The sequence below is a fragment of the Rhopilema esculentum genome, chromosome 3 (genome assembly GCF_057945365.1).
Source record: "Rhopilema esculentum isolate cy_ngs chromosome 3, ASM5794536v1, whole genome shotgun sequence".
Taxonomy (NCBI): domain Eukaryota; kingdom Metazoa; phylum Cnidaria; class Scyphozoa; order Rhizostomeae; family Rhizostomatidae; genus Rhopilema; species Rhopilema esculentum.
Genome location: NC_142817.1, coordinates 3,328,387 through 3,343,455, shown reverse-complemented (window position 1 = coordinate 3,343,455; position 15,069 = coordinate 3,328,387). Strand labels below are relative to the sequence as shown.

The window sequence follows — 15,069 nt, the reverse complement described above, 5'->3', positions numbered from 1 at the left end:
TTTTTTTTAAAATTAATTGGGTGTGAGCAGGGCGATTGCTAGCTTTGTCAGGCCTCATTTGCCAAAAGAATGAGCGAGAAAATTTGCTTAATTTGCCGACAAGTTTGAATTTTTCCCGAAAAGCAACCACATATGGCTAAAAATCCACGTTTTTGAGATAGAACGTTGTTCAAAATTGCATTTTAGAGTAGATTAGCTCCAGCTTGTTCTTAATTTGTTCTTAACTTTTGACCAATTTTGAGGCTCATGTTCTTTTAAAAATTGTTCGTATAAAAAGAGTGTATTTGGCAACTCGTGATCCGTTTTATCTATGAATGCAAATAACACACCTAATGTGAACAGGATTCGTAGAACCAAGAGGCCTGCAACGGCTTAAGCTTCCTCAAAAATTCCTTAAATTAGTTTTTCCCAATAAACTGTGTGATTTTTCTATAAGCTCGTGGCAAATTAAAAACGTTTCTTTGCATAATTTATTGTCGGTAATCAGATAATTTTGTATCTAAAGGGGGCGTACTTGAAACTTTCCCTGCCTGCTTTAAGTATTCTCCAAGATATCTTCTTTGGGGAAATAAACAAAAATACTACCCAGTGTTTGCAACACTCATTTTGACATATGCTACTTTTTCAGAAAGACGAGTTGCTAGTTATTGGTTGTGAAATGTCAAAGTTGTATCTACTAATTCTTTGACAACTATTACTTATGTCTAGATTTATTCCCGCCTGTATTGTAGAACAGGTGACAGTCGTAAAATGACCTGTTTTTCAATAAAATGACATGATGCCGTTTTCTTGGAGTACAACCAACCATAACCAACGTAAGCATATTCAATCAGGGCAAAAATGGGCTAAACGTTTCATCGCTTTTATCTGGAAAAAAGCGTTTGATTAGTCCTATCCCAGTAGGATTCGTACCAGTGCCCCTCATATTACGGACGCAGTGGTCATACCACTACACTTCAGAACAGGCACTGCAGACTGACTTCCCTAAAAGTTCCTTAGCAGGGCTGAAGCAATGATAGTCAATCCTCATTTCATTGGCTGCAACAAACAATTGCAGAGGTCCACTTGAAACAATTGTATAGGTCAACTCTGATTCCTATTGGTTGGCTGTACAGCTGCAGAGGCAAGCTCAACTTCTGATTTGATAAATCAAATCTCACCTATGCTCCCGTTAAAGATTGCAGAGGTGAAGAACACTCTGATTGGCTCACAAGACGTTTCCATAGGTCAAACAAGCGATGATTGGCTCTCGAGGGACAAACAAGTTTCTGGATTCAGAAAATACGGACCAGATAAATGTCTAGAATCGCCTCTCGACTTTTCTGTGCAGAGGCCGAAAGATAGTCAGCAAAATATATGCCCTGCCTTCTGCAGGTTGTTGGTATTAACGGGGGCAGATCTAGGACGGACGTCGCTAAAGAATTTGCCAAAGAAACTATTGATTAATAATTTTGATAGTTTCCATTTTATTTTTTGTCGTAAAAATCTGACTTATGCTTCTGCATAGGTTGCTGTAGTCTGGATCCGCCTCGGCATCGACAGCCTTTTTTTAGATATTTATACAACATTTAATCTTAATTTGTTGTTCGTTTCTATTGCTGTTCTATTGCTGTTCTTGTGCAACAGGCTCTCCTCCGTTGTTGAATCCAAAATGAGATTGTTTTCACAGTTGATTCAAATATATATCTTTGAGTTTTGTAAACTCACCTTGCCAACAAAATAAGCTATTGCCAGGCTACTGCCCAGTCTATAGTTACTCTTAATCGCATAAAGCGTATCCGGATCAAAGTTTTCAAGATATTTCATTGTCAATTGGTCGAAAAAGAATCTTTATTTACCCTCCCTTTTTTGTTTTATTTATCCATATAAATCCAGTCACTGAACCCTGCTTGCTTCCAGGGGTCTAGTGCTAGGGGGGCTCAGGGAGGCTGAGCCCTCTTTGTTAATGCCGAAAATTGGCAAATTTCTACTCTTGCTATTGTTTTTCGCAACATTTTATGCAAGAGCCCCCTTGTTATTTAGATAGCACTACACCACTAATGGCTTCCTTGCATTCACGTAACCTTTTTTGCTCTTACGCCATCTTGATAGTCAGCAAATCTTTTACAGAGACAAACAGAGAAGACACTGACAAATATCCCAGAGTTGTTGACATCAAAAAAGCAAGTATTGCCTACAGGTATGTTTGCCTATGGCTTTCAATGTTTTAAATGTTTCATAAAAACTGCTGGTAGTAATAGTAATGATGCAGGTAGTAAGTTATATAAGGAAAACAATATATTTTGTAAGTGTGTAATTGCAGAATATTCATAAGGATGACAGTATTTCACAATTGATTATGATACAGATGAACTGGCTTTTTAGAGAATAGAGTTCTCAAATTTGACGTCCCAAAAAAGCTATTTTAGAATTTAGGAATTTGTCCACTTAATATAAAAGAACTTTATGATATACTTCTAAACATGCAAAGTCAGTTAAAAATGCCAAAAACCGGATGAGATTTACACTCTTATTTATAACAACAATTTTATAAGAACTCGAGCCTCAAAGTTGGTCAAAAGTTAAGAACAAATTAAGAGCCAGTCGAGTCTGAGCTACTGTAAAATGCAATTTTGAACAACGTTTTATCTTAATAACGAGGATATTTAGCCAAGCGTGAGTGCTTTTTCGGTGAATATTCAAACTTGTCGGCAAATCAAGATTGTCTCATTCACTTTGTAGGTGAATGAGCGAAAATACTAGCAATGGCACTCCTTATACCCTATTCATTTAAGAACAAATTAAGTGCAATCGAGCCTCAGATTTTCTAATAAACTAGGAACAGTCAGCCTGAACTTAAATTTATTGATTCTTATAAAGAAAAAGTGTAGCCAATAAAAGATTTGAAATTTGCAAACGGTTCACTTTTCATTTGGCCCTGTGAAGAATGTTGTTAACAGAGTGGAGACCAAATTACAGAAGTTTAGTGGAGCAGGAACCTGCGCTCATCTGGCCGTATCTCAGCCAATTCATAACACCTTTATTTGATGTGGCACATTTGCAATCAGCTTTAGATTAATTTAAAACCCAGCAAGTTTCAATACCCTCTAAAAAATAATAAAGTCAAAAATTGTTAACTCGGTTGCCTGATTACTCGATTTTTCATTATGCGAGCCTTAAGAATTCCCTCTTCGTGATTCTTCCTTCTTAGACTCTTGGTGATTTAAACATCTGTTGATGTGAACAAATTTTTTCTCACCGTAAGAAGCTCGAATCATTATCCATTAAGTGTTTCATTTTATTTATTTACATAGATTCTTGATTGTGTCATGCTTAGCATTGTGTCTTTGAGCTAATGCCAGTTTTGCCAAATATCGATCCTAGCGTATGATTCAATCGTTTCTATTTCTGATAGAATGGGTATTCTTGTTCCCGGCGATCAAATCATCCACATAAATGGCGCTTCTACAAGCGGATATTCTTTATATGAAGCAAATGAATTGATAAGAAAATGTTATGATGTTATGAGAATCACTGTGAAGAAAGACGAAGAAATTCAAGGTCAGCTATAGCATATTATATCGAAAAGGTCAATTTCTAGTTTTTATGAGTTTTATCAAGTGTATATAGCAGATTTTTATCGGCCATGAGTGCAAACTGTGTCTTTGGAGAGAAACTTCATTTGAAATTTTAAAACTAGTTTTGGCGACAGTCTAAATAGTTTTTGCAGCATCTTGTAAAACATGTTTCTATTTAAATCTCCTCTGGTTTGTACTTGCAAAGACCCTCGATGATTTTATCCTTAAACATGTACCTAACACTGTTTTGTCGTCAGCTACGAAGAAAAAATATCAAACATGTTTTATCAACAAGCCTTTATGAAAACAACCAACCTGAATAACTATTTAGACTTTGTTTTCTCTTGCTTTAAGTTCCACCACCCACTTTAAATGAGCTATTAATAGAAGTGCTTAGGTGTTTTTGCTGCTATCCTGTCCTTTCAGCTCTTCGTTCTTCATTTAGCTCCAGCAACCAACTTTTCTTTATTTGCTTCTTTGATATCTGCTTAATCTGTCTTATCCAAATCTGGTAGTATTCGCTTTTTTATGAAGAGTCGATTTGAAAGCTGTACCTTATCTTCAATGTGGCCACACACAAACCTATTCTTTTTCGCAAAACGTCATATGGGGGTGCCTGTATAGAAGGACCAGGTTTTTCCCCTGTTTTTCCAAACTCTTTTCCCCATTTCTTTACCATTTTCTTGCATTATCAAAGCGAAAGGTTCACAACTTCAGCTGAACTACTGTCATGCGTAGCATCTGATAAAATTTATCGGATTAGGCCAAGGAAACAACGAGGAACAATCTTTTGGTGGTGGTATGAAAAGATCCATGATTTGTGACTTGAAGTGTTCATGAAAGAATAGATTTGTGTGTGGCCCCAAAGGAGGCTACCTCTCTTAGATAATGTTGCGTCAATGGGAAAGTGAGTTCTGCTATTTTCAACCTATGCCAAAATGATGCGTATCTAGGCTCGGAACAGCTGGAAAAACTTATGTGAAAACATGAAAACCGCATTGATAACAAGATTTGTTCCCATTGACTTATAGTCCCAATGTAAAATAAGTTAAATGGCCCTATTCAATCGCGAAGGAAGACTGTCACGGGAACCAATTATTCGTTCAACTATGGAGACTGCCTTATTTGAATGTTACAATATTTATCTCCCAGTTTTATATTATTTGCTTATCGGTGTTTTATTCATCAAATCATGCGGATAAGAAAATTAGACTCCATTTACATTAACAGCCAGACGGTTCTTTTAGCAAAAAAGAATTGCGTTTATTAAGCTGACAGAGAATGCTTCATATGACCTACTTATAAGACTACATTTTGACAAAGAATCAATAAACCGCAAAAAGTTATAAGTACATTTCTTGGGAGGGAAGGACCACCTTCCATATCTTTAAAAAATGTTAACAATGTTACATACCAGTTTTTTAATAGGTATTTTGAAGAAGCAAAAACGGATTCTTCCCATTTCTTGCAGGTAACACTTTTGGAGTAGAGTTCAATCGGCGAGGCGAACCATTAGGAATTACAATATCAGGTATCTTGTTACATGATTCTTTTTCAAGCAGCCATTTTAAAGTCAAACCCTGCAGCTTTGCTTTCATTGCAGAAACGAGGCCTTTTAATGAATCTGTCTTAATTTTTATGTTACACGAAAAAGGGAGGAAGGTTGCACAGTTTATTTTCTGCATTCTGATTACATAAAAAAGGCTAAAGATAATTATGTAACCAATCTGTGAAGCCATTTGTCGTTCTCTTTCTTCTTATATGCTAAAACTTTAGCCAATCACTGTAATACTTGGCTTTTAAATCGTGATTATAGTTTTCTTTTTAAACCCATTTAGGATCCGAGGAGCCATTTGACCCAATTTACATCACTTCGATTGCAGAAGAAAGTATTGCTGGCAGGTCAGTTTTCTAAAACCAATATAATAGGAAAGATGCTCTTTGAATTTTTGTTTATTTGCATTGCCTAAATGTTTTTCAGCCGTGTTCTCGCTGCCTAGCTCTGAAAGCAGTCCCCGATTGAGTCGGCGGATTGTTAGGAAAAGATCCCAGCCAGTTTTTTCTTACATAATCCCATCTGAAAGAAAAGGCTGGCTTTTAGGGGTTTTTTTCTCTACCACAGAGGAATTGGAAGCAGAAGCCTACGTTGGGGACAATTCTAAAATTTTTAGATGTTTGAGAGTCGGTCTATTTTAAAGCACGTACCATTTATGTAAACAGAAAGTTAGTTTACTCACTGATGCTCTTCGGCTATGTGAGGAATTAGAGATTGCCGAATAGTAAAAAAAGAACACCATGCAATTTAGTATAATTTAATTATTCTTAGGTTGTTGATAAAAAGCGCCTCGAAATCTCATGTGAAGCACCGACCAATCGCTCTCGACTTTTGATTATACAGCTAATCGTTCTCCTAAGGCAGGTTGCAAATGCTCTTGGCTTTTTGCTAAATGTATTCGAGTGATGTATAGGAATTTTAAAGAGGGTCGGCCAAACTCAATATTTCATTCGACTTCAAATTTTGATAGCATTTGCAACCTGTATTAGGAGAAGGTTTAGCCTATGTCTCAAAACTTAACGGCAAGACCGGCAAATTAAAAAGGTAGATCGATCTCAAGTAAATTGATGATGACAATCGAACATGAGGCAGCTGCTCTTTTTCTTATGGAGTTCATTGAAAATTCAGAAAAGGAAAGTTGCTAGAGTAAAAAATGTTGAATAAAAAGAAGAGGAGGGCTTTATTAATACTATAATCAGGAAATGAAGTGTAGAAGATACGGTGGACTACAAAGTGGATAGAAAGCATCATGCAGGTCCAGTGAAACAAGGAAGTAAAACAAAGAAAGCTACGGATATCAGAATGTTCACGTTCATTATTGGAGTGAGAAAAAGAGATTGGGTCTGTACAGACGTTTTCGAAGACTCTTTGATTCTAAAGCTGTGAAGGTACCTTTCCTTTTATCGTCAAAATCACCAAAGAAAACCAAGTACTGCAGTGCGTTGAATGTGATGTGCTTTCATTTCCCTAGCATACCAATCGATGAATTTTTCATTATGCAAAAACCCGGATAAATCAGAATATAGGTTACGTCACTTTGTTCTTTGACTGTTTAATTTTTCCATTTTTCACCACGGCCTTATTCGCGATTGGTGCTGAAAATAAATGAGCACTTATTTATTTTCTTCAAAGATTAGGAAAGGATGTTACAAACAGTGTCTCGAACATGGGCTTCATCGATGTTTGACTTAGTCAGTTCGATTTGTTGTAGAAAATGCATTAACTACACTAACGAACAGTGAAAAAGCTCAATAAGAGGCAATAGGTACCCAAAGGTGGGGGGGGGGCGTCTCTATCCGATTTTTCGGGACATGCAGGAAGTAAACCTTTTAGATACCCGAAGTTCTGAAAGATTCTAAGATGAAATTCTGATATATTTGTAATCTGATCATTCAGGATCATTTTGAAAATGGCAATAAATTTTAATTGACAACAAATTTAAGGCATCTTGATGTGATGAAATGAATTTTTTTTTCTGGAAAGCAATCAAACTTCACAAATTGTGTACTTTACACCAATTTATCATTCAGTCCTTGAGAAAGGTATCTTAACGTAGGTATCATCTTTTGAACTAGTTTAGCCGTATGCTACAGAAGCACTTGACACTTTCTTAGTAATACTGATGAACTTATAGTCAAGTTTTGTTTCTTATTGTATTCATATTTCTTAAATCATTAATTAGGTATTGACATAAATATTTATGTACTGTTATTGCGACTTTCATCGAATTTAAAGCTAAAGTTCAGTTCATTAGGATTGTCGAGCTCGCAGACAAAACAGAAGGCCGCACTTTCAAAAATGGTGTGATTCTGTCGTATTATATGATTATTTGTGGCATTTCATTTCGATTTAAATTGCATTGCTTAGTCTGATTATAAAACGATGTTTAGCCATGCCTTCATATTTAACTACTAGAAGCTACAATAAAGTCTCTAAATGCAATTTACGACTATTGCAATTATAGTTAAAGAGCGTTTTCTGTAGTTAATCTCACTAAAGTCTTCATCTAAAGAGCAGCAAATCTCTTTTGGTCTGCTCAACATAAAACTGAAGGTTGTTTTTAAAGCTTTTAAGGTAACAACAGATCGTATAAACTTTTTCCTTTGCTCTTTAGGCTGGTGTTAGGCCTATCCGTCTGCTTCGGTTTTTCCCTTTTTTTTATCAAAGATATATTATGCTAATAAGATATATCTGGGGAGCAGAATAAGTTCATCTTTATGTTATGTATGTTATGTTCTATATCTTATGTTTTATGTTATATGTTATGTTATATGTTTTTTTTGTCATGTTACATGTTGTGTTTGTTATGTTATGTTATGTTATGTTATGTTATGTTATGTTATGTTATGTTATGTTATGTTATGTTATGTTATGTTATGTTATGTTATGTTATGTTATGTTATGTTATGTTATGTTATGTTGTATGTTATGTTATGTTATATGTTATGTTATGTTATGATTTTTTATGAATTTTTTATTCAATCGAGCTCATTATGAATTTAAATGGAACCGAATTTTCACCCCTAGGAGTGGTGCGGTGTTGGTTGGGGACAGGCTGTTGGCAATAAACGAAGTTACGCTGCGAGGGAAACCTCTTTGGAAGGCGTTTGAATCCTTAAGAATGGCCGGTGATATTGTCAAATTGCTGATTAAAAGAACCACTGCAGCCTCAGTTCCTAGACATTCGTATGGTAAGATTAAACTAAAGTATCGACTATTTCCATAAACTGAACGCCTATTCATTGTATTTCTTCAGACACCGTTCATTAGAAAACGGCTAATGAAACTAATTTTAATACACAACTTGCAAGTGCTATTGTCTTATCTTTAGCTTTTCATATAGGATTCATCCATGATTAAAATAATTAGAAAACTTATATCGTCTAGGCTTTATTTATCGTCTTTGTGGCACTGTGCATCGTCTGCTGTGCATCTTAAGACGCTCGTTGGCATTTTTCGCAATAAATTTTGACAATTTATCGAATTAGGCCGATCTGGATATATTCTACTTTAGAATGGATAGTAATACTCTTTCGGGTATGAGATCCGGTTGTGAATTCCGTGGATTAACTTTAAACCATAGCTGCTAGATAAAGATGGTATGCTGGTGTAATGCTGAGCTACTCCGGGGTGTAACTACGGTAAAGCCCTGGCAAAACGACTAAACATTTCACTCAACATTTCACACAACTTTTGTTTAGTGAAAAGTTTAGTGGAAAGTTTACTCGTTTTGCTACCCTTTTTAGTGTTGTTTAGTCGTGTTGAGTGTTGTTGAGCAAAGTTTGGTTCTGGTCAAATATGTTTAGCGTTGTTTGGAGTTGTTTATCAGATGTTTAGTCGCTTTGCCACCAATTACACATTTGTTGTGCTAGCGCAGGCGCCGTAGGTGTGGGAATCCAAAGATTTTCCAGGGTTTTTCTCAGTTTTCCTGTCTCTACGTGACCCAAAATCTCTAACATGCCTTCGAAAGACATTTGCTTCGTCTCCTTGTAGGCTACGGTGTCTTCTTCGACAGTCAACTTTGTTATCGATGTGCTACAAATTATTTTATTTTTCCCTTTCTTTTATAAAACTCTTATTTTTACCCACTTCTTGCACTTGAAGTCTTTTATGCCAACATACAACAAAACAAACAGAAAGCAAATTCCTATGCAAGATCCCCACAGCGTCCTACGCACGCAGGTCGCAGTTCAAGAATGTTTAGCAAAGTTTAGTGAAAAGTTTAGTCACGTTTTGCCAGCCTCGCTAAACTTCACTCAACTTCACTAAACAAATGTTTAGTGAAATGTTTAGTGAAATGTTTAGTGAAATGTTTAGTGAAATGTTTAGTCGTTTTGCCAGGGCTTAACATGGAAGGATTCTTATCTGCTACTTTGCAAGGACATTCCGGACTGTTTTCGAATTCCGGATATGAAATATAAATGTTGCATTTTGGGATACCCTGCAAGAAGATAATATTGAACACACGTGGCAATGTAATAAATTTACACCAAGAAGCCCAAAAATTAAAAATGTACTGAAATTTGCCTGTAAACTGTTGTCGATTGGAAAAATGATTGAATTATTGGTTCAGTTATGTAAATATTATGGGGTCAATGCCTGTGGTACTGCTTCAATAATTAAAAGAGCATGTAGCTGCTACCGAATTGAAAAATTAGGACCTGTTATTATTATTTTTATTACGATGAAACTGACTGGATAAACATAGTTTTGATTTCTTGTTTTGTGAAATGAGCCCTCTCTATTTTGGTTCTTTTATTTCTCGTAAACTGCTGCACTCTGATATATATAGCATTTCATAATTTTGTGTTTTTGTTTGTCCAGAAAAAAATCCTGCTGTTGACAGCTGCGAAATGACGTCAGCTTCTATATCGAGAGATGTTCAACAGTGGGTTATGAATAGCAACAATCTTGAGGATATAGTCGAAAAGGTAGCTTTTTTGTTTATTTCGACTCTCATGAAAAAATAACTCTCAACCCAGCTGGACTGTGGCCAAAACAGAACAAGGGCAATTCGGTTGGGTTTGTGACAAGGTTTCTTGAAGCCCTTTTATTTGCTTTTTCTTAAATCCAGATGAAATTCATCGTTATATTTCCCGGTAATTTGTTCTGCATCAAGAGGCTGTCGGAGTTCTTTCTGAGAAATTCCGTGTTGGGGTTTGAACCCCAAGATTCAGGTAGTTTATAACAATGACTGAAAGTAAAAATTGATGATTGTGATGGTTTTTGTTAAGCAATTATGGTTAAAACGTTTCCCGTAAGTTCTAGTGTTCACGTAAGTTACCGTAATTTAAACTTCGTATTTTCAACGTAATTTATAAGAATTCTTCTGTTTTTTATTAAATATTTTTTAATTAATTTAGGAACGATGTCCCACATCCCAAGGCTCAGCAAGTACCGAGAGTTATTGTGACATAAGCGACAATGTTGATACTCAAAGCAGTGCAAGTGACCGGCCTAGCAGCACCAAAAAGCGTGTTGCAAAGAGACCTATGCTTCCTGCTTGGCAACGAGAATGCCTAAAAAATTACGACGATTGTGCAAGTAGCGAAGACCGATACCAAGAATTCACAAAAAGCGAAAATTTCTCGCGGGCATTTGATTCCGACATGCCTAGACCACTGTTTGAGACCGACGGGCGTTCAGCCTGTGACGTCAGGCTCAAGAACGCTTTTCAGCCTATCGATGACAATGATAGTGGATTGCAGTTCAGCTGGAATCGTGCGTTGTCGTCAAGTCGCAAAGAAGTTGTCGTGTACGACTCTTCAGAGGCGGATTGCGATGTCTCACCGAATGTTGCCGGGTACCCCGGTGCCGACGTTTTCCAAAAGGATACGGATAATCTTCATCGAATTCTTGATAATCCGAAAAGATCCCTTCCATTCTACGAGGATAATGAAATATCCGAGAAGAACACACGCTACCTATCGCCAGAATTTCAAAACGACTTTCGTGTCGATGAAATAGTCGATGGCGGGCGGTCACAGTGTTACGAGGATTCTCAAACAGCTGAAACCTATCTTAGTAAACGAAAGTTAAAGTCCAGTATCGGAAAAGAAAACATGGGCCTCCCTAAATCAAGTACTACTCGCAAGGCGAATCTTGATTATAATAAGTCAAAATCGAGATTGCCAAATCAAGGTTCAGTAAGAGGCCTTTCGCAAGCTGTCGCATTTTTTGAAAATTTGGAGAAAATTAAATTGCCGGAAAGAAAATCAAATCGTAGTAGCTCTTTGAAGAGCTTTAAAAATCGGGATGCAAAGTTTTCCGACAGCGAAAAATCGCATACGTCGTTAACAAAATCGCCCTTTCAGTTAGGCATGACAAAAAGCGAAAGATATTTGCGAGAATTCGAGCGCAAAACTGAAGCAGAATATAAGGAAATAAAGGAGAAGTTAGGAGAATCTTCTGTGGAATCAATCGCTGATAAAGCACCAAACTTAGGCCCGTCGTTCAAACTTGATAAGTTTTCGCGGTTTGACAGTGGATATTCAACAGCCGACGCGAAAATTGAAAGTCCATCAGCGCCAAGTCATAGCAAACTCGGAAAGAAATTAGAACACGGCATTGAATCAACCAATGATGACAAGCTTCGGACCTCAACGCACCGAATCGTCCTGACAAAAAACGAGTTTGATAAAGACTTTGGATTTAGTATTTCCGAGCGAATCGACGGCAAAGGTATATACGTAAACTCTATTCAGTCAAATACTGGAAAATCAGGCAAACTGAAGAAATATGACAGGATTATGCAGGTTTGAAAATAAATTTTACTCTTTTACTTATTGTAGCTGAGCTGCGGCTTCAGAAACCGAATTATTGAAATACATCGTAGTTCAGAACATGGTTGGGAAAAGAAAGGGTGTATATTGCGTAATTCAACTCTCACAATAAATGAAAGCTTTCCCACTCTTTTATAACAAGCTCACCAACGTCCTCTGTGGATCTTCAACATTTGTGGTGAAGAAGCAGTGGCGGCTTTAGGGGGTCCAAGGGGGCAATGGCCACAGGCCCCGTGCTTAAGGTAGCCTAAAGGGGCCCCGCACCAAAGAAAAGCAATTGTAAAGAGCAATGGCTCTGCAGATTTTGTTCAGTCCCTGGCCCATCAGTCCCTGAAACTGCCGCCCCGTCGGAAAATGTTGGTGGCACCCGTTGGTCTCAGTGGCGTTTCTGTACCGCTGAATTGCTGTCTACAAGTTCCTTATTTTAATTGTTGCATATATGATTTTCCAGGTCAATGGTATCAATACACGCGAACTAACATGTGACCAAGTGGTCCCGCTTTTACAACGGGCTGGCAGGAGACTGCAACTGGTTGTTCAAAGAGTGCAGCGTGATTATGTTTGATGTACTTTATAATTCATTTTTATATTTGTAGTATAAATCAATTTTATAATATCTATTTATTGAGAATTTCAAGAATGTTTTATCATTTACAGATAGGTAGCTTATATTTTTAATTAATGACGAGTAACTTTATATTTAGGCTCTACAACCGTTTTTATGTTAGGCCATGTGTATTTGTAAAAATTTAAACATCTTTTGTTATTTGACGAATACAGGCAAAGTCTAATACAATTTAAATGGAGCATTTCATGCAGCTGTGAGATGATTTGTTTAGAAAAGTTAATATAAATAATTATCTTCTCAGTGATCCACAAGACCGATAGACAGCCAATCGAATATTTCTGTATATTCATGACTTGCGATATGCCTGTTTGCTATCCGGGATACTTCGAGGTTGGAAATAATGGCCTTCCAAACCCTCCTCCATGGAATGAACGGGGATGTGCTTGCAAAGACATTTTGAATTGCGTAATTTCTGTCGAACGTTTTTCTCAGTGGTGGAGATTCAAACCCTCTGTAGCTTGAGCATAATACATTATTTACTTGAAGTGACGTAATAGTACAATACAGAAAACATACCCCTTTTTGAAATTTTTGAGAGGCACAGAATCACACCATAGTGACTCTATTTCAACCAGTGGCGGATACCTGGGGGGCGAAGGGAGCGGTTGCCCCCCGAATATTTTGGAAGACAATGGTCTTTTGTTCTAAAACATTGTGAAAATGGGACATCATCTTATCAAAACAATAGGCTTGCCCCCCCCCCCCAATATTTTATCAAGTGTCCGCCTCTGATTTCAACAATAGGCAATGCTCTGTTATACCTCTCAGAATCATTCCTTCCATTCGCCGCTACTTTTGCCTTGTACTTTATTGTGACAGTGAACTGTCATTAACCTCTATGAAGAGAGGTCCTGTTTTTTACCAATGCAGCGCTAGTTTTTTGCCTAGATGCCACATATTTTTATAAAACCACGCACGAGTTTATTATCAGCATGTATAATTATTCTTAAAAAGGCCACAGAAATGTGATGTCAATGTGGAGAAGAGCAAAAGAAGCACAGGCTTTAAGGATATCTATCCTATTACAGCCACTGATCGTTATGCTGCAATAGGCCAAACCACAACTATTTAAGCGCTGTTTCGTTTGACAAGCTTGTGGTTGCATTTCTCGTTATGTCAACCCAATTCTTCTGGATTGATATTCTTGTGGCAGTATTTTCATCCCTTCAAAGGCAGACTCGCATTCCATTCCAATTGTGTGGTTTTTTCAGTTATGAAGGGTGATGTTTTCGAGACTCTTGCAATGCATCTGCCTAAACATAATAATTTTGTTACAATTTTTGAGGATCCACTTTGCTATTTTATTTTACGAACATAGAAACTCATGAATCTAGTAACAGTCGTGAAAAATTCACCCTTAAATGAGTATTTTGGTTGTCTGTTGTCTTTTCCTTTCACAGAGGATGGCGTTAAGCAGCCCATTGATAGACTTCATTTTTGCGTACTACTTTGGTGTGGTTTGTTAGTGTTCAGTCATATGCATACGAAAACAATGCCTGAACATGTTTGAAAACTTTCCGATACATTTTGTAAGCTAATTTTGTGTTATTAGCTGTAAATAACAATAGGAAAGTAATATTTTTTTGAGCTTTTCTTGTCAAATAAACCCATAGAAGAGATTTATTGCGTTATTAGATTTGCACGTCCACGCCTATTCACCCAACACCCCCTCCCCCTCACTCCCTCAAAATTACCAGTGTTAATTATGTTCCAAGGGGCCACCGTTCTTCTGGGTTGTTGAATAAAACCCTCTTCACAACGACATTATTTGATAATAAGTACTCACTTTTTAATATCAATTCTGTTTTATTCAATCAACTCCAAGTAGTGACACTTCCTTTATATCTAAAAGATTTTCCTTATCTTTTCACAACATTACAAAAGTTTATGAACGCTCGTATAAAATTTTGTGGTCAATTCTCTTAAAGGTTGTTAGGGCATTGAATGTCTCTTTATTAGTTTTTTGCATAACATTTACTACCATATTGTTTGTATTGTCTGAAATTTATGCTAATCTTTTTATTAAATGATATATTTTACAAACATGTTTGCTTCTTTGTGTCTTCTGTTTGACGTCATAGGTTTCAAAACCTGCTTTATTCTGAAGCAAAACAACACTGTTTTAGCTTTTTCCTCTTCGAGTGTCATGAGAAAAACCACATAAAGCCAGTTTATTGTCTGCCGAAGCCTCTGCGGAGGACTGGAACAGAGTACCCTTGTCTTGTGATCGAACAAGGGTAATTCACAAGCTAGGGTCTGTGTGATATATGCAACGCAAAGACTCTCTCGTGGTCAGTACGTTGATGATAATCAGCACAAACGTTACTTCTACATAATCACATAGGTCTAAACGAAGCTTATCTAGTAGTATGATGGGATTAGACTGGGGATACCGTTAGTAAGTATCAAGTGTCGGCCCCCCGCATCTGCATCCTGTCTTTTTCAGCATCTTGAATTGTGAATTCTTCCTTCTTTTGTAGCAGTTACATTTAAGAACTAGTAACCTCAGTTGTTTCAATTTCATTAACTTAATCACTTGGTATCATA

At 36.8% G+C, this 15,069-nt stretch overlaps 1 protein-coding gene across 2 annotated transcripts in view; it reads left to right on the top strand.

Moving 5' to 3' along the window:
- LOC135692742 (glutamate receptor-interacting protein 2) overlaps nt 1-14,565 on the top strand; it is a 30,343-nt gene extending 15,778 nt beyond the window's left edge. For both annotated transcript variants that reach the window (XM_065211025.2, XM_065211024.2), the window contains exons 15-22: nt 2,110-2,179; nt 3,395-3,540; nt 5,029-5,088; nt 5,396-5,459; nt 8,140-8,303; nt 9,937-10,043; nt 10,476-11,867; nt 12,346-14,565. In XM_065211025.2, coding sequence (XP_065067097.2) covers nt 2,110-2,179; nt 3,395-3,540; nt 5,029-5,088; nt 5,396-5,459; nt 8,140-8,303; nt 9,937-10,043; nt 10,476-11,867; nt 12,346-12,459 — 2,117 coding nt within the window. In that variant the 3' untranslated portion in view covers nt 12,460-14,565. The remainder of the gene's footprint in view (nt 1-2,109; nt 2,180-3,394; nt 3,541-5,028; nt 5,089-5,395; nt 5,460-8,139; nt 8,304-9,936; nt 10,044-10,475; nt 11,868-12,345) is intronic.
- Nucleotides 14,566-15,069: the final 504 nt, after the last annotated feature.